Genomic DNA, 27,228 nt, shown 5'->3' on the forward strand with positions numbered 1-27,228 from the left:
AGAGCGTCATCATCTATATTATTAATTCTGTATTGGAGGTCATATACTATTTTTGTCTCAGGCGTGTTTGTATTAATATTTCTTATAAATATACTATATTTTAAAGCTAATATTTTTATGTCTTTAACTTGTTTTCTGCCGGCTAACTTTATCTTGTTATATATGTTTGTCTGTCTCTTAAGGATTAAAATATACTATTCGTGGTCTAAATACACTACTTCTCTAGTTTTTAATATGAGAGCTAATTTGAGAGTTAATATTAGTTCTATTTGTGAGACCTATTTTTCATGGTTATCAATTTTTTTTCAAACTATTAATATTCTTTCAATAATAATCAAGTAAGAGAAGGAAAGAAAAAAAATTAAGAAATATGACTAGGATATTTAAAAAAAAACTAATTTAACTAATAGAGGAATAAATTTTAAAAAGTTGTGACTTAATTGTTTTTAATTAGAGGGATATGCATGCTTGACGAGAGTGAATTCACAATTTCTCCGTCCCTATTGGAGAGTTCTTGTACTACTTGGCTACAAGAGAAGCGTCTACATTTAGTGCTCATCAGGCGATGAGCACCTGGTGCTCATCAGGCGATGAGCACCTGGTGCTCATCTCCTTATGAGCAATTTGGGCCGTCTAGATTTAATATTTTTAAATAATTATTTAAAAATAGAAAAAATTATATTTTTAAAGAATAATAATTAAAAGATTATCTTTATTTTTTATCCTATACCCATTAAAATAATTATTTTAAAAAATTAAAATTAAAATTAAATCTGGACCGTCCAGATCCAGATCTAATGAGTATTGGGTGCTCATCAAAACTGATGAGCATCCAATGCAAATCCGAACATTGTCGAGACGTTGCTTTATTCAAAACTCTTAAACCGACGTAAAGCAACAAACAAATAACAACACAACCTTATTCTACAGGAGGCTCTATCAACGACCAAATGTAATAATATAATTTTAATCGAAAGATTTTGTTCAGTAATGTTATTGAATGTTCTCTTTGGCTTCTCTCTTTCCCTTTCAGATATTTCATACTATATCGGTTTTACTCACCGATGCATCCAAACTGACATAAACTTGGTGAATATATATTTCAAGCTAAAATAAAAATAATGTTCATACTTTTTAGTTCTATCTTTTAAAATAATAAAAATATCAATTATTAAAAAAATAAATTTAGAGAAATAGTCCATAAAAAAGTTATTTCTAATCTCTCCTAAACGAACAGTAAGCTGCATGCATTCTGGACTTCTCCAAAAAGTCGCATCCTTTGTCTTATGGATCAATTAGTTCACAAATAGCTAAATAAGGATATTTTCAGAACATAAAATACATTTTTTGCATAATTATTATTTTTAAGTAATTTATTAGTCTATATAGTTTGGTTGCTTATATATATATATATATATATATATATATATAACATTGCTAGATCGATGAGAGCAATATAAAAAGACTAAAATTTGTGATCTATATTAAAATGAGTTACTAATTTTATTTTTCAAAGATTAACTTTGAGGTTTGTACTGTTCTTGAAGTCTAATTCATCTAATTTTTTTTGCTTAAAAAAACAAGACATCAATAATTTATCTAACGAGGTTTTCAAACTTTGACTAGCTAGTGTTGCTTCTGTCATACTGCTTACACAGCAAAACAACTTATCACGCTGCAGTTTAATTATTAATATATTTAACATCATACACATAAAGAAGCCATTTATAGCATACTCATAATTAAGCCTTTTATACTCAGAAATAAATAATATTTGTTTGAATTAGCCAATCACACGCGACGACTACAACTCCAAATTAACAAATGAAGTTTCATGGAAACAACAAACACAACAATTAAATAATATCATCACTTTAAACAAAAGTCATTATATATATGCATATATATATATATATCCACACACATACAAACATAAATGCGCGCGCGCGCGCACACACACAAGCCATGTTTTTCACAGATCCTGTGCTTCTACACTATCACCAGACTCAGCTTCCCAAAATGATCCCTAATCATTCTACTTTTCAATCAGTTCAACAAGTTCTCACGAATGGCTTCTTCACCGGCGATGACACTACATTGAATCTTGACCGTGACATGGCTTTGCCAGAGCAGGGTGTTATCAGCTCCACTGGTGCAGTGTTTCCCGGCGAGGATGACAACGCTGTGAAACCAGGTGGTGGTGATGACAGAGTAAATGGTAATAACGACGCAGTATCTGTGGCGCGTGAGGGGAACGGGCCGCCAAGACGGAGGAATTACCGAGGCGTGAGGTGGCGGCCTTGGGGGAAGTTTGCGGCTGAGATCCGGAACCCAAAGAGAAACGGTGCGAGGACATGGTTGGGAACTTATAAGAAGAAAGAGGATGCGGCTCTGGCTTATGATAGAGCCGCTTTCAAGATGAGAGGCAGAAAAGCCAAGGTCAATTTTCCACACCTCATAGGATAGGAACCGTTACCGGAGCCGGCGCAAGTGCTGGCTGGACAGAAGCAGCACCGCTCGCCGGAACCTTCATTGCAGTCAAATACTAATGGAACCCAAGGATCGAGTAAGAAAAAGAGCCTAAATGTTCTATTGCACCAGTTGGCAACAAATAGAAGCCATGTCAGATTGGGTTAAATATCGTATTTAAAGCATATTTGAGCTTTTTTTTTTGGGCTCGATCTAACCCCATTGTTTGTTGCATATTATTTTAATAGTAGGTAATTAATTAAGTTTAAGAATTTTTTTTCTTTATATAATTAAAGTAAGAGCAAATTACTAAATTTTCATTTATCTGTCGGAGCCTACAGGTATCAAGTTTTTTGGCACATACACTAATGTCAAACGGCGGTGGATATATAGTTGGTTGCTTACATATGTTGTCTTTTATTTTACAAAGGGAATTTATTCCATAATATATGTGGTAATATCAAAATAAGATGTTTTATAATAGATTAAATGCAACATAATTTGATTGATTGACCCTGGATAAAACACATGATTGAGAATAAATGGATTAATTATTTTATGCACATCATGACGCTGTCTTGATTTTTAAAAAAAAATTAGAAAATTATTATACTATTATATAGCTTTTGTGACCACAACCTTGAGGTTTGGGTTTGAAGCCTGTAAATAATACTATTGAATACCAATCATATGAGTTTAAATTCTAAATATGCACAAACTTTTATGAGACTTTAATTAATTAATTAATTTAATAAAATCGTGATTAAATGATCAAATTAAATTCTCCCACTATAAGCACCCAAAGATTGTTTTAAGTTAATTTCATATTATAACTCAAACACAATAATGCAAAATTCAAATGATTGTATAATTGCCTAAAACTGATTTTTTCAAATATTTAGACAATTAAATAATGTACAGAACAAATACTGAAAAATGTTTCAGTATGTTAAAATACCCAAAATTAATTTTTCAGAATTTAAACAATGAAGTCAGCGCATAAAAATAAATACGCATTCAAACATGTGATTAAATAAACCATGCAGGGGATAAGACACAATTAAACCCAACTGCTTCATCAAGTATTTAATTTTTGGAAATCCAGAAAATTGTCAAGAAATTAAAAATTAAAGAACAAAATAACAATAAAGAGCCTTTGTTTTTTGGGGAAAAAATTAAATAGTTTAAGCAAAATCAAATCAAATATGAATAGAAAGGAAACCATATTAAGCGCTAGTTTTTAGAGCATAACTTTTGAAGAAAAGTGATAAAAAATTATTTTGGGAATAAATTTTAGAACAATCAATTTTGTGAAAAAATTGACTTTGATAAAATGAGAATATTTAGATGTTAAGTATTAGAATCACTTTTTTACAAAAATTAATGTGATTACATAAAAGACAAATTTTAATTTATATTTTTCTTTAAAATAATAAATTAGTAAATAATATATTTTTTACTAACATATTAAATAATATATAAAAATATAACTAATTAATAATTAATATGTGTGTATTTATAAAATGTAGGATTAAATATATTTTAGAAAAATATAATCTATCACAAAGATTTTAAATATTAAGTGCCGCAATATTTAAAAATAAATAAATAAATATATGTAAGACCAACTTATTATTATTTAATAATTAATAATAATATGTCTGTGCATATATATAAAATATAATATTAAATATATTTTACAAAATTAATAATTTTATTTTAAATATTTTTTTATCGAAAATCATGGTTCAACATGTCAAAAGCATAAAAATTTTGTTTTTAAAAATCATGGTTTTCAGTGAAAAATTGAGATTTTGCCAAAAAAAATCATGTGTTGGATGATGGGACCCCGAAACCATGATTTTGAAGCTAAAACTGTTTTTTTTTTTTTTAAGACGCTAACACAAAGTTATCTACACAAAAGCACTAAAACCCATTTGATGAAAAAATATTCACTAAAACCTAACATTAGAGACAAAAAAAAAAAAAAAAAGACAAAATGAGTAGAAAGAAGCCATGTTAAGAAATGATAGATAGAAACATTTTTGACACGCAATGAACAACAAGTTTTTTGAACAATAGGAATGAAGAATGGGAAGATATAAAGTTATTTGGATGAATCCAACAAGAAGAATCCATATATATATATATATATATATATAAAGAAACAAAGTTAATATTAGGCTGAAATCAATAGAAAGAAAAGAAAAAGGTTAAAAGGACAACAAGAATTCACTACGAGAATCGATAACTTTCAAAGAATGTGAATGAAATCAAGCAAAATCAAACTTGAATAGAAATAAGGCATTGTCAAACATTAATTACACAAAATCACTAAAGCCTAACGTTAGAGACAAAAACACACAGAGGAAGTGAATAGAAACTGAAGCCACATTAAGTGATAAAGAATGTTCTTTTTTTTTAAAAAAAAAACATGATGAATAGATAGTTCTTTAAACATGAAGGATCGGAAAAAAATGAATTTATTAGGACAAATTCAACCAAAAAAAATCATATATACGAAATACCAAGGGCGAAGTCAACATAAGGCTTTTTTGCTCTTCTTATCTGAGGATTACTAATATTATGAGGTTCTTTTTTTTCCCCTCAATTTTCAATCCTTCAAATTCTAATATGGTATCAGAGCCAAGTTCTTTCATATATTTACTAATATTTTTTAAAATTTGTTTATCCATTGAAACATGATTTTATTTTTCTTTATTGAAGGAAGTGGTAGATACTAATAAGGGGAAATTAGAGAACAGAGACAATAACACACGGAAGAAAAAAAATAGAAAATGAAGCCACATTAAGTGATAAAGAGAATGTTCTTTTTAAAAAAACGATGAATAGATAGTTCTTTGAACATGAAGGATCAGAAGAAATGAATTTATTAGGACAAATTCAACAAAAAGAATTCATACATACCAAATATCAAGGACGAAGTCAATATAAAGGCTTATTTGTGCTCTTTTATTTGATGATTATACTAATATTATGATGTTCTTAGTTTTCAATCTTTAAATTCTAACATGGTATCAAAGCTAAATTCTTCCATACTTTTATGAATATTCTCATGTTTTTATTTTTTTAAATTTGTTTATCCATTGAGACACGTGACTTTATTTTTCTTTATTGAAGTGGTAGATAATAACAAGAGAAAGTTATAAATGATATTGAGCTCACAACCTCCTAGTTAAGCGGATAATTTATTCTCCTCAACTTTCAATCTTTCAAATTTTAAGATGGTATCAGTGCCAAGTTCTTCCATATTTTTAATAATATTCTCATATCTTTATTTTTTAAAATTTATTTGTCCCTTATGAGATGCGACTTTATTTTTCTTTATTGAATGGGTAGACCATAACAAGAAGAAGTTATAAGCGATACTAAACTTACGACCTCCTAGTTAAGGGAAGCGTTTATACTACCAAACTACTCTACAATTAATACTATGTGATTTTGTTCTAAACTATTCAATGTAATCATATAAAAATGGAATTAATTCTATATTTTGAGTTAAAATAGAAATAATTTTTTTAAAAAATATTGTGATAAAAGTAGTATGAGTCAATTACTACATGAGATGTTAGTCTTATTCAAATATTTTTTTTAGATATTTATATATAATTCGGTTATTTGTTTCTTATATATAACATTACCATATTGGAGAGAGAAACATAAAAGACTAAAATTTAAAATGTATTAAAATGAGTTACTAACTTTATTGGTAAAAGATTAACTTTGAAGTTTGTCTTGGTCTTAAAGAGTCTAATTTATCCTTTTTTGTTAAAAATAAGGCATGAATATGCGTTCAATTTTTGAATAATCACGTTTTTAACTAATTTTTTATCTAGGTAATTCTGTTAGTTACGAATTTCATATTTCTATCTTGTCTCTATATTAATATTATTCTATAGAATTCTATATATTCTATATAAATATTCTATATAATAATAATTTCTATTTTAATAATTTAAAGTTTAATTATATATTATTATTTTAATTTCACTATATTAATTACTATATTAATCTTAGTATTTATTAATTTGGATTTCAATTTAATAGTTACTTTTTAATTTAAATTTAATTTAATTTTAATTTAATAGAATGACTTATAAATAATAAAAAATTCTAATACTAATAAAAAAATATATTATAGTATTAAATTAAAACTAAATACTAAATAAATAAATATCAGTTGTATGTTAGTGTATCAGTATGTATGTAGTATACTATGTATATAGTAGTATAAATTTTTATAGCCTTTTAATGAATTTATAAATTTCATTTTTTTATTTAATTTCAAATGGAATATTTATTATTATTATAATGATAATCACTTGATTTCGGCGGCACAAACAGAAAAATAAATAAATAAATATACAAATAAATAAAAAATATAAATTGTAATAAATTGTAATAGTAATATTTTACTTATTAATTATATAAATTTTATTAATATATTAATTCTATTTAAAATTTATAATTTTAATTATATTATAATAGAAGCTTACTATATTTTATAATTTCATTATATTTTTATTTTTCTATATATTTTCTATCACATATCATGCGAAGAGAACCCTTTCTATACACTAGAATCTTATTTTAAATGGGAGTATATAATTTTTTTTGTTAGGTTATATGTTATAATATATATAAGATTGCCAGATTGAAGAGAGCAATTAATATAAAGGACTAAATTTTGAAATGTATTAAAATGACTTTTGTAATTTCATTAGTCAAAGATTAACTTTGAGGTTTGTTGTGTTTGAAGAAGAAAATTTAATTTATCTAAATTTAATTATTCGCCGGAGCAGGGTGCTAGTAGCTCCACTGGCCCAGTGTTTCCTAGCGAGAATGACAATGCTGTGAAACCAGGTGTTGGTGATGATAGAGTACACGGTAATAACAAAGCAGGATCTGTGGCGTGTGAGGGGATGAAGGAATTACCGAGGCGTGCGGCGGCGGCGGCCGTGGGGAAAGTTTGCGGCTGAGATCCAGGACCCAAGAGAAACGGCGCGAGGGCATGGCTGGGAACTTATGAGAAGGAACAGGATCCTTAACTTTGGCTTATGATAAATCAAATTATTAAGTACTCTTCTGGTCCTAAATATAAGATAATTACACCACAAAAAGGATCTTATATTTAGAACCAGATACACTACAAAAAAAGTTTATATTTAGGACCGGAAGAGTATTTAATTATCTGTTGGTGAGGTATATATAGGTATCGAGTTTGTACATAGACTAATGTCAGACAATCGACATATATTGGGTTGCTTATATTTTTTTAATCTGTTATTCTTTTAATTAAAAGGTAATTTATTTCATAATATGTATGATAATATTAAATAAGGAATGTATTATAATAGATTAAATGATGTCGAGGACAAGATAATTTGAATGATCGAACATGGATATTGCAAGGCCAACAAACACTATTGAGAATAAATAATGGATTAATTATTTTATATACATATAATTAAATTAGCAAACAGCTCTTTTAGAAGTTAGCTTCAGGAAACAGAGATGATCTTATATACGTCCACGTGTAGGTATAGAGAAAACTTCAATTATTCAATATGATTCTTCGACAAAATCAATAAAAATAAATAATAGTAATAAATATAATAAACATGCAGAATTTACATGTGATGTAACTGGGACAAAAAAATTGTTTCATTATTTTTTTATATATATATATATATATAGCAACAGTGTGAGGCTGTCTCGATTTTTAAAATGAGAGCATCTTAATTAATTATATATCTTTAGGGTGACCAAGATAGGAGAAATTAGATTCATCTATATTATTCATATCATGCCCCTTTATTTTATTTTTGTTGGATCTTATGGTGCTAATATATTATATTTTCCACTAATCCAAATTCAAAGAGAATTTTTCATTAATAAAATTTAAATTCTAAACCTTATATAGGGATTAATAAATCTCTCAATGTATTCTCCAAATTAAAAATAAATAAATCTCTTAATATATGTCCATTCATGCTTATATTATATATATACATATATAATCATGATGTAAGCACATGAGAGAATATATATATAGGACTTGATCGTGGCCTAAATGATGTTAATTATAAAAGTGGTCATTATTTAATTGGTTGAATAAATAAACATTTTTATGCTATTTTTGAGCATTGGTTTGAAAAATAATTATTTTGAAATGTAATTATTCATTTGATAGGAATAGCTAAAGTATGGAGTTATCTAATAATTAATATGAGTTTGTCTCTAAGACTTGTTTCTATACACATATCCACACATACATATTCCCACTCTTACCCTATATAATTAAGCAACAAAATTAGAGAAACTTTTGTTATCAAATATAAGTAATATTACAAACTTGTATAAATAAAATATTATGTTTACAAATATACCCCTCACGGTTATCCACTTCTACTATTCATTTTCTCTTTCCTATGTACTCGACTACAATATACTTTATATTTCTGGGCCGTGGGCAAAATTTGAAAAACAAAAACTTTTTTAAAATTCAATACCATTTCTTAATATGTGTCCAGTCTCATCCATTGCTTATATTTGGTAATGGAAGGAGTACATATAATCAGATAACATAGTATCGGTGGTGGCTTTTAGTTTCAAAGATAATGTAGTAAATTAAAAACAGTTTCCAAACTAAAATATATTGTTAATACAATATACAATTCTAGTCCTAGTTATAAGATAGATAAAAAGAATTTTTTTTCAGCCATACCATTAATTTTTTATCATGATTTTCCATTGAAAAATACTTAGGTCAAGTTACTTATATTCATTATGTCAAATTTTTTAATCACACATGATTATGTGTTTTATTTTTTTTTCATGAAGGTTTATAATTAAATTCTATTAAATGCTAATATCTCAAAAATAGAATATATGACTATGTGTGATTAGAGAACTTGACATAATAAATATAAGGAACTTGATATAAGTATTGCCATTCACTACAAAAAAACATTGAATCACTGATAGAATCAATCCCGTCACAGAAATCCATAAGAAAACTATGGGAAATTCCATCAGAAATATTACCGACGGAATTTGCCATGGTATTCCGTTATAAATTACCGACGGAATTTTTCTGTCAGTAATTCATTTTTTTGACGGAATCGTCGGTAAATAATTTTTTGACGGAAGTAGCCATGGATAAATTCCATCAGTAATTTTTGTCACAATTCCGTGGCAAATTCTGTCGGAAAATCCGTTGCTAAATTTACCCATGGAAGTTTGGATAGATTTTCGACCGAAATTACTGACGGAATGTTGTCCGTGGCTAATTCTGTCAGAAAAGTGAATTTCTTTTCTCCAGAATTTTATATCTTTATTCTTATAATAAAATGCAGTGATTCTATTTTTTGTGAGGTGAAAGACTACAACATTATGTAAGAAAAAAACAAATAAAAATTTCGTAAAGGAACATAGTGAAATCCTAGAAGTGTGGGTGAATCATAATAATTCAATCTATACATTTGATTGCCTTGAGTATGAAAAAGTAAAAATTACTTTTTGAGTTATTGGTTGATTGTGAGTGTTTCAAATTAACTGAATATAATATAGAAGAATAAATGTTAGAGACAAAATTGAATTTTAATTTACTAATCTTGAGATAATATCATATGAAGAATATAATAGGTGCAAAGCAAATATTTACATGGAATCATGTATAACAATGTTGCTAACTTATTAGTATTTAGTTTCATAAAACTGTAAAGAAAAACAAAATTCTCCAACCAAATATTTAACATATATTTTGAGAATTTAGACTCAACAATTTTGATTAAAAAATTATAAGTCTTGTTAATCAACAAAATGCTTGATGATTTGATTGTACATGATAGTGATTTATAGCAATCCTTGTTAAAATGTGAGAGATGTATGAATCCTAAGCATCATCTTTTGTAATTTATTCATGATAACATTATTCTTCTTTTTTACTCCACAACTTCATGTAATTAGATATTGTCAATATTATATTATATATAAATATATTTTCTATTTTTAAAAATAGATGGACATTTTTAAACTAAAAAATATCAAATCATTTCAAAGGATACTAAAAAATAATTAAACTGGTATTTGATAGATCATAATTTAAAAAAATAATATTAACAACTGTTTACAAATAGTACAATTAGAAGGTTCTATTATAACATAAAAAACATATATTTAACGAATTAGTAATAAATAAAAATTAGAATTTATGTAAATAAAAATAGTAAATATGAAAATAGCTTATTCTTTTTTCTTGCTTTTTTTTTTTTAAGTTAGTCCACCATATCTAATAGCCAAAGCACATTTTTAATACAAAATAATATTAATCAAATTATACCAAAAAAATATATCAACAATAATATCAAGTTGGCTAGATATAGATTGAGAAAAGGTTGGTGAAATATTATAATATTATTCTAAATATAATATTATTGTTCTTGTGTGAGAAAAATAGTAAGACTTAAATTTAAACGTAGATTTTATAAAATATAATTTTGTCAATTTTTTGTTTGAAGAAACCATAATTCATTTATTAGAAGGCTAAATTTATTCTCCCTCAAAAGATTTTCACCTTCCCTCCATTAACCCATTTAATTTGAGACTTAATTTTTGCAAATTTTTTTAACTATTTTCTTCTCTTTCTTCCAACAATTAACCCTTCTTTTGTAACACTGATAAAACCATATTTTACCTTATAATTTTATTTAAAAAATTAGAAAGAAGGATCTAAAAAAATAATATTCATTGGAAAGGATCTTAATAATTATGATTGTTTACAGGGACCAAATATCAAAATATAAATTTAAAAATACTAAATTATCCCTAATTAAATCCCTACATTTCCTCTTATCATACCTCCATTTAATATATTTTCTATAATCTTTTTAATTTATACTACAATTCTTTATAGTTTGTTGTCATCAATATTGACAAAAAAATTATTCAAATCAAATAAAAATTATTTATTATTAATAAAAGATATTTTATATAACTAAACAAACAATTAAACGTAATTATTCGTGTCGATGAATAATGCTAGCAGTAGTTAACTTTTATTTTTGCCTTCGTGGGGCTTTTAATTGGACTTTCTTCTTTCTTTATTTTTTTAATAAATTATTGCTATGTATATTTTTTATAAATATATTTAAATGTAAAAAACATATTTTAATTTATTTTAATAAATACAATTGAAAAGTTTATAAATATTTTTCTTAAATTGTTATTAATTTCAGTTTCTTAAAATATTAAATGCTTAGATATACAATAGTATTCAGATTTATTTTTATATCTGAATTTTCCATTCTCTTAATTTTAATAACTTCTATTTTATTATTATTTACTTTAAGTGACATATCCAGATAAAAAAAATTCTGAAAAATGATTAGGGAGAAAAAAAACAAAACCATAAAAAATTTTATGAGTATCATTAATCAATTTGATTTTCATATTATTTGGATTTCACCCTATGTCTACCTGAAAAATGATACGTAGCTAATTTTTTTGGTGGAATTTAAAAAGCTGGAAAAAGTTAAAAAAAAAAAAGAAAATGAGTGAAAATCAAAAGTGCAACGTTGTGACTTTTGATGAGCTCGGCTACTTGCTATGGTACCGTAATCACTTCTTCTTCTTCAGTGTGACTGCTAAGGGCGAAGGTAACGACAGCTTCTTTCTCTGGAATCCTAGCCACCAACACGCCATTAATCATCCAGATTGTTCATCATCGTCGTCGGCTAACATTCACATTCCCTTCATCCACACCAAAAGCCGTGACTTCTTCCTCCATCAAGCTTCGACAGCGACGGCGTCTCTCATTATCACCATTGAGCTCGACTTCTTCCTTCAGTACTTCATCATTGCCGTGCTGTCTTCAACAAAGATCTCTGCTCTTCTCCTTGATGTGGAGATTAATTAACCCCCAGGCCAGTTAAGAGAGTTTGAGGCGTAGATCAAATGCGGCTAGGATTGAGGTACGAAGTCATGGGGTTCAGGCTCCAGGGGAATGCTTTTTAAGCTCAGGTTGCTATTCGTGCTTCAGTCTTCAGTAAGTTATATATATGGTTTTTGGTCCCAACATCTTGCTTCTTCATTCAATCTGTAATAATTTCATATCTCTAATAATTTGAAATATTATTTCTTTTGCTATGTTGGGTGGATGAGAGTTGAGGACAAATTTTCTTGTTGGTTATGGAAGTTTTCTCTACAGTAGCTACGGGATCTTTTCTTGCTTCAAGACCAGCTATTCTCTTCTTGTCACAACCTTTTGCTGAATGTAAGTTATATGATTTTTGGTCCTATTTTGCTGAATACATTGGCTTTGTTTGCTGAATATTGTGGTGTGCAATTTTAGACTAGCAATTCTCTTCTTGTCACATATTCGTGTTGACTGTTGCTTAGTCTTGAGAAGGCTTTCCGTTATGTTAATGCCAATCTGATTCTATGCCCCACCCCCATGACTTTGTAGGATTAAAGTCAGAGTATCTTTGAGTTGAACATTCTATTTTGCTGAATCTGATTCTATTTTGCTGAATGAGTAATATTCTTCTTATCTTAGAGCATCTTTCTTCCCACTAACAGCGTGTCTTCGAGTTGAACATTATTTCAACTTTTCCCCTTAAATGCATATTATTGGGGTAGTGGTTACATAGAAAAAGAGGAAATGCAAAAGTGGTACCTATATATTAACTATATGTTAATGTCCAATAACGTCGGTAGCAGTGTATCAAACTCACGCAATGTATTTTTTATATATATAAATTCATATTCTATCTTTATATCAAATGTTTGGTGGATATAGCCTTAAAGAATAAGTTCTAAGCTTGAGAAAACCCAAGCTTTGAGTGAAGAGAGTCTTGAAGTTTGATACGGTGTTCTTTTTCCAATACTATTAAATAGTTCTTCTGGATTTTAAATATAGTCTTTAGGATTTTTTATTTTCAGTTATCTAAAAAATCATTTAATGAAGGTACAATATCTTTCCTTTTGTTTCAAAACTTCCATGTTCTCTTCCCACTATCCATTTTATTTGGCCCTCACACCCAATTACTTATAGGAACTTCCTATACCCTGTTTTTTTTTTGGATAGAATGGGTGAATATGTCATCATATGCTTGAAATTAATGAATTATGGTATCTATTCTTCCTTAGTGCAATTTTATTTTTGGACTTGACTTGATCTGGGTGTTGTTGGGATTAAGTTGAGAAGAATCTTGCCTTCCACAACATGCACTTATCATATACTCCTATTGTCTTTTTGTTTCTAGGATGAGTTCATGAGAGAAGAAAGGCAGAACTAAGTTCTGAAAGAGGTTCTCCAAGCATACAATCTAATTAGGAAGAATTTAACATATGGTTAGATGTTATAGGTGGCAAGAACAAGAAGGGCCGCATCTATGGATTTGGGTCTGAGGCTGATGATGATATTTGTACCCAGAGGTCTTCTCCTTCCATTAACAGCACAAGTATGAATGCCAATGTTGAAACCGAATTGCGCACAAGGATAACGGAACTTACACAAGAGAATCAGTGTAACATCCTCCACTTACTAACCAGACTAACCATGATAGAAAGGACTAAAACTAGTAAACATACCCTATCATGGTTATTTAAGAACAATCACATCACTAAGGGGATAACCATGATAGAAAAGCATTCGACTTTAATAAGGCTATCATGGTTAAAAAAAGAATAACCTATATTTGTAATCATGCTAACATGGTTATAAAACAATACGCCTTTAAATGATAAATTATAATAGCAGTTTAGATTTGACTATATTAGTCAATACTAGCAACAATTAAACTTGCAAAAATTACCATTATCACATCGTGGATCCACAATAATTCAATCACATGCAATCTAAGGGCCTCAGGCCCACTACCAGCACTCTAGTCCAATGTCCAAACAAAATAAACCAAGGATAGAAAGTATAATACGTCATTAAGTCAAACGACATAAAAATATAAGAAGGTAAAAAAGTCCCAAATGAATGCAGTGCTGATGCGTGGCAATATACGAAAAGATTGCATAAAATAAGGTCCCGAAGCTTTACATTGTCAGCTACAGCTATTAAGCCTCAGGAGTCTTCCCCGAAGGTCCCGCTAACGTATTGTTTCCTGAAAATGGTAAAGCAACAGGAATGAGACAACGTCTCAGTAAACTAAATCCCTACCCATCCCACACCCTAGCATGGGCTAGAGAGGGGTCAGGTGGGATACACAGAGCTAATAATAGTTGATAAACATTTTTTAACATTTTAAACTCACAATAATCATACAAGACAAATTTTCCACCAATCTCATGCAATTGATACATTTCAAAAGAGATAACATACTTGTCATTTATTTAAAAGATGGAAATATCAATGAATATCTCATGTCATATGCAATTCCTGAACCCAAATCCATCCTTATATCCTCCTTATTCCGCCGACTGGACCCATGGGCTAAGTTCTTTCCATTTAACTGGCAACTCTGACAAGCTCACCACACGAATGATGTGGACGGCTAAAGACCACAGGGCACTCGGTGGACCATGAGTCCCCCCTCGAAGAACTAGTGGGGGTCGCAGTCCCTCGAAGAACTAGTGGGACAATAATAGCAGCCAACCATAGAGCTCCGTATGGAGGCTAATACCACGTGGCAAGTATATGAATCTCAATAACTCCAATTACCTCCTTTCCCCACCCAAAATAGATGCACAGGGTTCAAAATGACACATTTATATGCATAATCACAGAATTTCATAATAGCACATCATAATCATGATCACCAATTTCTTGCAATACAAACTATGTCAATCCTTTTTAAAATAGCATCCCACAAGAAAGTTCATACAAAACGTAATATACTTTTATAGAATTAGTTATAAAGCCGCTCACCAACTTCATACTAAAGCATGCAACAGATAGAAATTTAGTTACCTGGTCTCCTAGCTAACAGTCAACTACAACCAGAGTCCAACCTCGAAAATGCCACAATAGAGTTTATATCTACAAACAAATTAAAATATTACCTCTATAGTACTAGAGTAGGCTACTCACAAAAATTCTAGCTCTAACTCCTCCTCTAAAAGCTTTATTTTACTCAGACTCTAGCCTAGAAGACATTCTCTAATGTTTGGAATGGGAACATATATATATATATATGATTTAGACTCAATTCCTAAATTTTCCTTACTTAAGCATCCTTTAATTATTATATTATTTTATAGAATAGTCAAATTCATAAGGTAAACAGAACAAACTGTAAATTTATAACTTATATTCCATCTTCGAATGACTTAGACAAATAGACTTAGTATGAACAGGTTATTCTCACTACAGAAGTAAACCTCTAATCTAACCGTTGAATTTAATTTCCTATCTATCATGATACTATCCTCTAAATTATAGCTCAATCTAACGGTGAATGAACTTTAAAATGCTAATTACTATTGAGGATTCTATTTGCTAAATCCAAAGATATAAGTTAAAAACGTACCTAATAACTTGTAATTCGGAGATCAAAATGATGATCCAACCGTTGAAATTAACGATTTGGATGTGCCAAATGGGCTGACCAACCCCCCAATTCGATCCAACGGTTAATAAACTCACACAACTAGCACTTTTCTGAGACTACCTCAGATATGTGCGAAAATTATTTACTCACTTCAAGCTCCACTCATTATCTCCTATATATAGGCTCCTCAAACTCCTTCACTCTAAAGATTAGTCGATGTGGGACTTCTATACCATGGTTTAATTTTCTAGAATATCATCCACACACACACACAATCACACACAAAAACATTATTAAAATAATAATAATAATAATTTGCCTATATCTAACTTTTTTTTAATTAACTTAATACTAAAATATATTTATTTATAAATTTAATTAAATACTAGATAAAATAAGGATGTTACAATCAGCAAATTAAACAGGAGCATCAACAAATGAGAGAGAAAATATAACAAAATCATGTCTGCATTGGAAGGAATGGGAATTAGACTATCTGAGCCCTTTAGCAGCAATATAAATTTAGGAAATGATAGTTGGCAGTTTTTATTCTTATTTCTAGCTTTTATTTCACACTTGACACTTGAAGCATCTTGGATGTGTGAAAGACTATATATCTTTATAGCATGTTTGATTTTTTTGACAAATCCAATTGTCTTTCGTTCCTCTTAAAAACAATTGATCAAATTAAAATAGCACAAAAATAAAATTTTTTTGACAGAAAGCAATTTGCCACGGAATTAGCCATGGAATATTCCGTGGCAAGTTCTGTGGCTGATCAGCCACGGAATATTCTGTTTGAAATTTCGTGGCTGATTAGCCACAGAACATTCCGTGGCAAATTCCGTGGTTGATCAGTCATGGAATATTCTGTCGCAAAATGTCGGTATTTTCTGACAGAAATTTTGTTAGAAATTACCGACAAAATTTGTGATTCCGTCTCAAATTGATTTAGTGAAGGAAAATTTTCTGACGGAATGCAATTCTTGTCTGTTGCAAATCTGTCAGTAGTTCCATCAGTAATTTTGGCTTCCATCGGTAATTCCGTAGGTAATTCTGTTAGTAAATTAGTGTTTTTTTGTAGTGATTTTTCATTTTACTTCTCATTAAATGTTGGGTATGTTATTTAATCTTTAAAATATATATATTTAATGGGGATAAGTTAAAAAATTCAGGAAATTTTTAGATATAGTTAATGGGGTTTTAGCCAATCTCTTAATGTATTTATAAATGATAACATAATGCCCAGCACAAGGTCCGGAAAACATTGTTATTTAATTAATCAAAGTAGATCTGGACATATAATGTTAATTAGTTCAAGTAATTCACCAGCATCAGTGCTTATCTCAATGTTCTGAGTTAAAGTTTTGTGCTTAAAAAGATTATTGTTTAGAGTGCTTTATAATCATGTGATTGGAATCTGCACAATTGGATTAGTCAAGTCTCAATGTAGCTTCTTGGAACTGGTCAATTACCTTTTTTTTTTTTTTTAATAAAGATAGTTTTGGACAATTTTTTTTTTGGATTATGCAACTATTAGGTACTAAATATGAAAACATGTTTTAATAAATGGTTCATAATGTGAGAGATTAATTTTCCTGCTAAACCTAACCCCTGATTGATATAAAATTTTTGTATCCAACATGTGAGATTTTTAATAACTAAGTTCACACTGGTCCAAAATCTACATACAAATTAGAGTAATGCTTTTTATTTGTTTTATAATTTAAGTAATGCTTAATACAAAACTTTGAAGTCAAGGGATCGCTTCTCTTCGCTGCCTATTGTTAAACCGTGTTCATTGCCATGTTTGGTGCAGTAACAAGAATGACAATTGGCAGATGAACCTCCTCAATTCTCCCCCCCCCCATTAATTACAATAATTAGAATGAGCCATACATGCATATCTACATTTTTCGCAAAAGTAAATTAATAAAGTTATTAAGAGTAGTTATTTCTCGTAAAATATTAAAATTTTCCTCAATAAAAGTTAAGAGAAGCGTAGTTAATTAGTTAAGAAGTTTTATAACTAGTTAGGGGGTACTATTGATATTAAGATCATGATTTCTTATATACTATTGATATTGATATTGATATTGATATCTACTTTTCTGGTCTTATTTATAAGTCACTTCCAGCATGTTTCACGCATACCAAGAAAAACTTTAAATTTCATTAACTCTCATTTAAAATTGAACAACTGTCTAATTTTATCCTTATTCAATATACATTATACCCCATGTAAATAAAGTTAACATAATAATAAATAAGGAGTAAAATTGTACATCCGTGCAAAAAATTTCTCTTAATGCCCTATAAATAGGACCAAAAAATACTTTCTCTCTCTGTCCTATAAATAGGACTAGAGGAGTATTTCTTATATAAGACAAATTTAATAAGTTAACTACTTTTTCTCAATTCTAATGAAATGGTTTAAAGTGACATGTATTTTTAACAAGAGAGTATAGGCGATAACTACCTAAATTTCTTGCTTTAAATTATAAGTGAATTCTACCCACTTTTAGGTGCATTTAATAAAGGTTTCTAATTCTGTCTCCTAAGTTTAAATCAATCAATTGCATCTAACAAAAGTAGTGGGAAAACATTAATAACATGAGCATTTAAAAAAATATATTTCATATATAATTAAGATAAATAACGAACCTTTGCAAATCTTATGAAACAATTGGAGAGAGTGTGATTTACCGCTTAAGTAAAAGGCTTATTAAAACTTAAGCTGCTCAAATTAATTAACACACACACACAAAAGTTATTATGAGTCACATTATTTACAAAGTATGTCAATTAATGTGGCTCTTTTTTTTTGCCATAACTAATGTAGCTTTCAGTTGGCACAAAACTTGAAATCTAGCATACTTCAATCAATTTAATTTTTTTATTTCCTCAAATTAAGCAAATATTATTTCGTTACCAATAAACACTAGTCTCGACCCTTTAAAACAAAGGGGGATTCCCTTTTTATTTATATTATTTGTTGTTTTTAATTAATAATTAATTCAAGGCACTCTTTGCTGACCTGTAGATTCCTGGAAGTTTTCCAGGTCAAAAGGATTAGACCACGTGCTGAAATTATTTCTGATTAGAAAATTTTGTTGTAGCTGATGACTGTGGTTAATTGGCTGTTTCTTCTTGTTTTTCTTTTTATAATGCGAAGCGTCATCATTCATTGTTGCATCATTTTGTTTTCAAGGCAATTTCGGATGTTGAATAAATTTACTAACACTTCACTAAAGAAAAATTATAACATGTGTCTTTTTAAGTTTTAAAAATAAGTAATTTTCAGAATTTTTTTATGAAATTTTTTTATTATTTAAATATTTTGTTTAGTTATTTCGTGCCTTTTCGATTGTGTGATATTATTTTTTTATATTTTTCAACATTCTGCATTTGTTTTTTGAAAAAAAATCTAGAAACTGCTTACATTATTTCAAAAGTATTACATTTTTCTAATTTATTTGTGAAATATATGACATGAGCTAGCGCGCGTGCAATCTTTAATTAATAACGAACATTTTGTCAATTAAATAATTTAAGATATTAAGAATTTTACTTGCATGTCACAATCATATTATAATTTATCTTATAATTCATACTTGTCTTTATACATTTAGAGTACTTCCAATCAAAATTAGGGCACGTGAATTTTTGTATATTATTTATCTTATAATATACTACTATTTTTATTAATATTATCAACAATTTAAAATTCACTTCTTTTTATTTAATTGGATAAAAGTATAATAAGTATATAAAACTAAGTACCCAAGTCTCCTTTTAATTATAACTATAATATATAATGAATGTAATATAATACTCCTCTTGTGCTTAATATAAGACTTAATTGTTAAGTTAATTTTGGTCTTAAATATAAGACTTATTTATCATATTTATTAATTTTTTCTAAATTATCTTTATGAATACTCCCTTAACTATAATGAAGTAAACGAGAGAGCAAGGATATTAACAAAGATGATTATAGTATTCTAGGAAAAACATGTCATATTTCTTATAATTAACTAACTTATCTAACTTTCTTAATATAATCAAATTACTCCTCCGGTCCTTAATATAAGACCCATTTAACTAATTTGATTACATTAAGGAAGTTAGGTAAATTAGTTAGTTATAAGAAAAGTGACACATTTTTCCTAAAACACCATAATCATCTTTCTTAATACCCTATCTCCTTCTTCTATTTGATTATGGTTGAGGGAGTACCTATAGGGGTAATTTAGAGAAAAATAATAAATATGAGAAATGGGTTTTATATTTAGGACCAAAATCAACTTAAGAATTGGGTCTTATATTAAAGACCGGAGGAGTAGTTAAATATGTTTTATATTAAGTATCAGAACAGTAATAATAATAATAAAACGTTTTATGGTCACAACTTCATTTTTTGGGGACCTCTTTATGCTTACAGCTAAACAACATTATTTTGAGTTAAGCAATCACATGCATTGATAACCGCTCCAAACAAACTTTTTAATTTTTTATTTGCCATGCTTCAGATTCTAATACAAAATTTAAAATTTAAATTGAAGTTTCAAGGAAACAGCAAACACACAAGAATAAAATAATATACCATTGATCCCTCCCTTCAAACAAAGGCCATTATATATGCCTATATATAAATAAGCCATGTTTCAATACTCAAGTGTGCTTTCTTCTATACTCTCTCAGATAACCTCATCAGCTTCCAAAAATATGATCCCTAATACTTCTCCTTTAGATTCAGTTCAGCAATATCTTCTTCAAGATGATCCTTCCTCTATGATTCTCATGAATGTCTTCCTCACGTGTAATAATAACCCTAGTTTTAACCCTAGCCGCGACACTTTTTTGCCGGAGCAGGGCGTTAGTAACTCAAGTGACATGGTGTTTTCCGTTGAGCATGAGGATGCTGTGAGATCTCCGGCAGGTGATGATAGGGTTGATAATGTTAACAATGCAGGATCTGTGGTGCGTGAAGGGAACGCGCCACCGAGATGGAGGAATTACAGAGGTGTGAGGCGGCGGCCGTGGGGGAAGTTCGCGGCTGAGATCCGGGATCCGAAGAAGAACGGTGCAAGGATATGGTTGGGAACTTATGAGAGGGAAGAGGATGCAGCTTTGGCTTATGATAGAGCTGCTTTCAAGATGAGGGGTAGAAAAGCCAAACTCAATTTTCCACACCTCATTGGATCGGAACCACTACCGGAGCCGCCAAGAGTGGTTGCCGGACAGAAGCGGCGCCGCTCACCAGAACCTTCATGGGCATCAGGGAATACTTCTGAGGATGGTGGATCTCAAGGGTTAACGAAGAGGAAGAACTTGGCTGGGTTATTGAATAAGTTAGCAACAAATGGAAATCTAAGCCAGAAGCTTGAAATGGCATTGATGAAGGCATAGGTCTTGTCCTTTTTTTCTCTTTTTTTTTCTTCTTCCGAAAAAAAATGGAAAATAAGAAAATCATGGGTTCAATGTGTTGTAAATCAATAAGAAGCTCCGAACAAATATTTCAATTTTAATTTGTATACGAAATATCTTGACGTAAAATTCTGTTCTCTTACACAGTAGTTCCAATGTCGCCCATCATGAACCTTCATTTCTTATTTACTATGTTTGTTTAATTTATTCATCTTTTTCTTTTTCGTTTTTTTTAAGGTTAACTATAGATCAATGGTTAACCTTTGAAGCGAAGCAAAGTATTATTTCTGGATGTTAATTAATATGTAAATTAACTCTCTCTCTCTCTCTCTCTCTCTGATTAGATGAATATTCTGTATCTTACTTCTAAGAAGTGAAGAACACTCGGAGATTTTTTTTTTTTTTTTTTGCCTTAAAGAAGAAGAAAAGGAATGATTTATAATTGCAATGATTACATTGAATTAATTGGAAGACAAGGTGAGGCACAAGCTTCTAACTTTTGAGAGTATTTTTTTTTTCTCTTTATATAAGATGCTTAATCAGTCTCAATAAAGTTCATTAAGACATAATTATGCGTATTGATAATTATAATAAATCATTTTAAGGATAGTTGTTCATATTATAAGTGCTTTTATTTTTTTATTTTTATCTTGAAAAGAAATACATTTAAAATCGTAAGAATAAAGCTTTTTTGGTCTAACTATCTTGTATAATCTACATCCGCATAATGTCGGGTTTAAATTAAGATTAGCATTATTGACATGATATGTTAAAATGTTTGGGATAAGTTTAAAAGAAAAAATTTGTACGAATAATATATACCCTTTTTTTCGGCCCTATAATTTTAAAAGAATCTAATATTCAGAACTACTAACCTAAATTTGGGTATTCCTAATTTCCCAATCCTACACCCCAAATCGTGGATAGTTTCTCTGAGCATGGGTTTTTAAACCATAAGGATTCAATTCTCAATTCAAATTATTATAAATTTAATAAGGCTGAGTTTAATTTCTATACAAACTAATAAAACATAATTTACAATTTTTTAGTTCAGAATTGTTGAACGAGAATTTTGCAATTTTTACATTCAATAGATTATTTTATTTGAATTATTATGACATACATTAATTATCCATTGAGAAGTAGATCGATGTGGTATTAAAAATTATCTGTTGGCTCTATGCAGGAGAACGCTTCCAAGGGAGGAACATGCAGGGATGAATTAAAAGGGGGGGGGGGGGGAACAGAGAGCTTGTAAGCCTCTCTCAAAAAAAGAACTACACACATTTCTCCGTTTATTGAACAAAATAAAATATTTATGCAATACTACCTTCGGTCCTCAAGAGCTCGTTTAATTTTTATTTTGGTTTTAAATATAAGACCCCAATCCACTCTATTTTTTATAAGTATTCATTTTTTTAAGATAGTTTTTATAATAATAGTTCTAACTAATATACTTGATTAACGAGGATATTTGAAAAAAGACAATATTTATTTATTATAAATAACTAACTTATTTATTAGAGATAACTAACTTAAATAGTTTCCTTAATCTACTCAAATTAGTCAACTAGCTCTTATATTAAAGATCGAAGGTAGTATAATATAATTTCTTGTAAACTTTATTTTACAAGCTCAAGTTCAGATTAAAATAAAAAAATAAAATAAAATTCATGTATCCTCTAAACTTCTTCAATTCATCATCATCTAGGAATGTCTAATCCTTCCTTGTTTTGTAAAATCTTAATTGTTGCGTAACAGCTTCAAAACAGGCTGATATTATGATCAATCCATCGAGTGAATCTGACATTTCAACCTGAAACCAACTCAGTTTTCAGCTCACTCACACCAATATTCAACAAACCCAGCATCAGTATCCATCACAGCATGCATATTCTAGCCAAGTACAATACATATTCTTTTATTCGCCAAAAAAGAAAAAAAAAAAAAAAAACTCATCAGGAACTTGCTTGTACATGTCAAACAGATAAAAAAAGAGAACTAGAAGATATTAATCACTGGCTCAACAGTCCTACCAAGCAGAGCATTCCTTCAGAATTTCTTGAGCATCCACATAACAGTGAGAGCTTAAAAGTTGAGTCTATTCCAGTAAAGAAGCCAAGAATAGAATTTCTTTTTAACTGGTAAAGAAAGTTTAATTGGGACGTGCAATTAATTGTCTTCAACAATCTGGAGCCATGAACAATTCATAGGGATTGAGGTAGGTCATACAAACTAAAATAATGACTTCAGAGGCAACAAAACTTTCAACATCATATTTAACTGTCTAACGCAGGATGTAAGGTCTAAATAAAACAGTATATTATTAAGTTTGTACTCGGAAACCAAGTGCTTAAAATTACATTTGTAAACAGCTTTATTTCAACCAGAGACAACGCTACTTAACTTTTATGCATCATATAGGCGAGCGCCAAATAAAGCAGTGAAATATCAAAATCATTGGACAACCTTATACTAACCTAGTGTATTTGCTATCCACTTGACTCATGACCAAAATGGGGGATAAAAATAAGGGAGAAAGTACGAAGGAAGCATAAACCAGAGAAACAACAAAAAGTCCTAGAATCTGATCTGATATTTTCGATCTGAAAAATTCCCAGTGTTCCAAAGTGGGAGGGACGTGTAAGTTTACCTGAGGTGCTAAGCCACTGTTGCCCTTCATCGCTCATGAATTGATAAAATTAGCAGGACAGAAGAAGCCGCAAAAGCTTAACAGAACTTTCATCAATTGGAATTATGATTCCAACAAGATATTTAACGACAAAATGCAACGTTCTATGGATGATCAGAAAAAGAATTTATATTTCAAATTTTCTCATTGGCTTGGACTGCGAGACGATTTTTCCTTGTATAACCTTGCGGTCAAATCAGAAACAAGAGCATACTTATTGTTCTCATAGCACGCTGCCTTAAAGGCGGCTAATGTTACTCTATTGACATGGGGATCCATGTCTAGTAACTTGTGAAAGAATATGGCTGCCATGCCTACTTTTCTCTCACTACTTAGTTTCCTGATCAATGTATTAGCCGTTCGAATCCAGAGTTTTCTTTCCAGCCTTTCGAGGATTACCATAGCAGAGCCACAGTCATCTGTCTTGCAATACTCATAAGCCAGAGTGACCCGAGTAACTTCACATGGGATAAGCCCTTTCTGTATCATGGTGTCATACAAAACACGAGCTTCGTCCAACTTTGACTCTTTGCAAAGGCCACTTATAAGAGCACCGTAGGTAATACTATCTGGAGTACAACCATGGTCACTCATCCTATGAAAAAACTTCATAGCCACGCTTAAATTCCCTTCCCGACAATACCCACATATCATGGACGTATAAGTTTCCTTTGATGGAACTAGTCCACCTCTTACAGCTTCGTTGAAAAACATCTCACTTTCCTTCATTCTCTTTTGCCTACAGAAGGATGAAATTAAAGTGGTGTATGAATAAATATCAGCTTGAATGCCACTCTTCACCATCTTATTGAACAACACCAAAGCCTGATTAATATCTGCCTGTTTGCAATGTTGAGTTATGAGAATAGTATAGGTGACTTTATCAGCTTTCAATCCGTGACGAAAACCATTCTTGAGCAATTTGTAAGCCTCTTGTACCCTTCCCTTCTTGCAAAGGCCATCAACAATAGCATTATATGTACATATGTTGGGGATAAAACCCTCGTTGCTCATTATATTCATCAATTCATATGCTCTATCGAAATTACCTTCTTTGCAGTGTCCATCAATAAGTGTTGAATATGTGTTTGTGTTGGGAACTAATCCCTGTTCCTTCATTCTGTGAAGCAGCATCTCTGCCCGGTTCAATTTTCCATCTCTGCAATACCCACTTATCATTGCTGTATAAGTAAGGACATTTGGTTTGTGATTTTCACTCCGAACAAGCTTAAGAAAGAGTCTGAATGCTTTCTCAGTCCACCCTTTCTTACAAAGACCATCAATCAACGCTGTATGTGTATACACATTGGGCTTCCAACCTTTATGAACCATCTCCTCCAACATTTCAAATGCTTGCTTGACGCTTCCCCTTTTACATAAACCTTCGATCATCGATGTGAAATTAATCAAATTTGGCTTCAAACCCATAACACTTAGTTTATGAAAATACCAAGATGCTCTATTTGTGAAACCCTTGTCACAGAAGGTTCTGATTACTAATGTAAATGTTGTATTATCAATCACAAAGGCCTTCTCAAGCATGGCACTTAACCAACTATCAGCTTCAAAAATATTACCTATTTTACAATATGCAATGACCATCAACTTATAGCTTGCAGAATCTAGGCGAACCCCTCTCACACACATTTCTTCAAGCACTTGTTCTGCATATTCAACCAACCCCATCTCGCCAGTAACCTTTAAAATCCAATTCAACGTTTGAGTACTGGGAATCAAGCCCTGATTATGCATTTCAATCATCATATCTACAGCCTCCTTCAACTTCCCAATCTCGGCAAAAATCTTCACCATAGACCGCAACACTTCATGGGCTTTCTCGAAATTTCTATTCCCAATCAACGACATTGAACAAACGATATAGAGTCGCATAAAATGCCGAAACTTTGGAAATCTAATTGCCCAATTCAAGAAACTCAATGCTACCATTGATCCGGCTTCACTTGCAAGTGAAGCAACCGCCGTAACGGCTTGCTCGTGAGTCAAGGAATCCACATCCACGTTGAGATGAAGACTTAGATGCGACCCTCTCATGTGAGCTTGCTGATAGTAAGAATCACACACTAATGAGCACACCATTTTCACAGTTGATTGAGAAGCAGGATGAGATGTTGGTTGAGGCGAAGACGACGATGTAGTATAAGTAGACGGGTGGTATTGTCTGCGTAAAATAGCAGTGGCCTTGCAAGTGCACAAGAGTTTCTGATGAACGCCATGATTTCTGAGGATCAGAACGGAAAGCATGAAAATTTGATTAATGTTCGATGCGTTGTAACTATGGCATCTCAGGGAACCATATCAGAGAAAAAACGCCCCCAGTCTGTTCAAAATCGAATATGTCTGCCGCCCCCCGCCGGGGTTCCGATTTCCGAGCTACAGTTGAGGATTTATTTTCATAAAATATAAATGTGTGTGTATATATATATAATACCGTAAATTAAATTAAGAAAACATGTGAAAATTAATCCCAAATACTGTCGATATAAGCGAGATCCCTTACATAGTTGAATACAATATTTTGTTGACTTAATTAATCGTGTATTTTAATTCATTGTCGTATTTAATTCCGGTCAATTCATCCAAACGTCCGGTCCCCAAAAAAAAAAAAAAATCCAAATGACAAAATCATTCTCCGGGTACAACTTAGGTTCTGTTTGGATAGCACCCCAAACCATGGTTTGGGAAAAATGCTACCCAAACAGCCTCTCCAAAAACCAAAACCATGGTTTTGGAAAAAGCAAAATTTTTTTGCTTTTGGAGAAAAAAGGGAGAGTGTGAGGGCCTATATGATATGTATCTTGTTATATTTTTTTATAAACATATTTTTTTATAAATATATTTAATCTTATATTTTATAAATATACATAGACATTAATTATTTATTAATTATATTATCTTATGTATTATTAATTATGTTGGTAAAAAACATATTATTAACAATTTTATTTCTTCAAATTAAAATATATCATAAAATTTATTTTTTCTGTAATTATCATATTAACTTATGTCTTTTTTTAGTAATTTGGTAATATAAAAAGTGCTTCTGATAACAACTATCCAAACACTCACTTCTCAGAATCACTTTTTTACAAA

General features: G+C 30.1%; 3 protein-coding genes across 3 annotated transcripts; 2 read left to right on the top strand and 1 right to left on the bottom strand.

Annotated features, from left to right (window-relative positions):
* The first annotated feature begins 1,965 nt into the window (after nt 1-1,965).
* On the top strand, nt 1,966-7,469 carry LOC114711096 (ethylene-responsive transcription factor 5-like). Its single transcript, XM_028895448.1, has 2 exons — nt 1,966-2,439; nt 7,293-7,469. The coding sequence occupies exons 1-2, from the start codon at nt 1,966-1,968 to the stop codon at nt 7,467-7,469; spliced, it is 651 nt and encodes a 216-aa protein (XP_028751281.1).
* Nucleotides 7,470-20,657: 13,188 nt separating this feature from the next.
* LOC114711097 (ethylene-responsive transcription factor 1-like) lies at nt 20,658-21,595 on the top strand. The gene has a single exon (XM_028895450.1). It carries the CDS (start codon nt 20,658-20,660, stop codon nt 21,405-21,407), a length of 750 nt encoding a protein of 249 aa, XP_028751283.1. The 3' UTR covers nt 21,408-21,595.
* Nucleotides 21,596-24,155: 2,560 nt separating this feature from the next.
* LOC114711072 (pentatricopeptide repeat-containing protein At4g19890-like) lies at nt 24,156-26,394 on the bottom strand. Its single transcript, XM_028895423.1, has one exon. The coding sequence runs from the start codon at nt 26,377-26,379 to the stop codon at nt 24,262-24,264; it is 2,118 nt and encodes a 705-aa protein (XP_028751256.1). The 5' UTR covers nt 26,380-26,394; the 3' UTR covers nt 24,156-24,261.
* Nucleotides 26,395-27,228: the final 834 nt, after the last annotated feature.

The sequence above is a fragment of the Neltuma alba genome, unplaced genomic scaffold (genome assembly GCF_004799145.2).
Source record: "Neltuma alba isolate B1F8T4 unplaced genomic scaffold, ASM479914v2 tig00011277_pilon, whole genome shotgun sequence".
In the NCBI taxonomy this organism is placed as follows: domain Eukaryota; kingdom Viridiplantae; phylum Streptophyta; class Magnoliopsida; order Fabales; family Fabaceae; genus Neltuma; species Neltuma alba.

Bases quoted from the DNA above. Each gene is read 5' to 3' on its own strand.
- LOC114711096 (XM_028895448.1), top strand. From the start codon at position 1,966: ATGTTTTTCACAGATCCTGTGCTTCTACACTATCACCAGACTCAGCTT. The intron at 2,440-7,292 runs GTCAATTTTCCA...TCGCCGGAGCAG, and splicing joins TGAGAGGCAGAAAAGCCAAG to GGTGCTAGTAGCTCCACTGG.
- LOC114711097 (XM_028895450.1), top strand. From the start codon at position 20,658: ATGTTTCAATACTCAAGTGTGCTTTCTTCTATACTCTCTCAGATAACC.
- LOC114711072 (XM_028895423.1), bottom strand. From the start codon at position 26,379: ATGCTTTCCGTTCTGATCCTCAGAAATCATGGCGTTCATCAGAAACTC.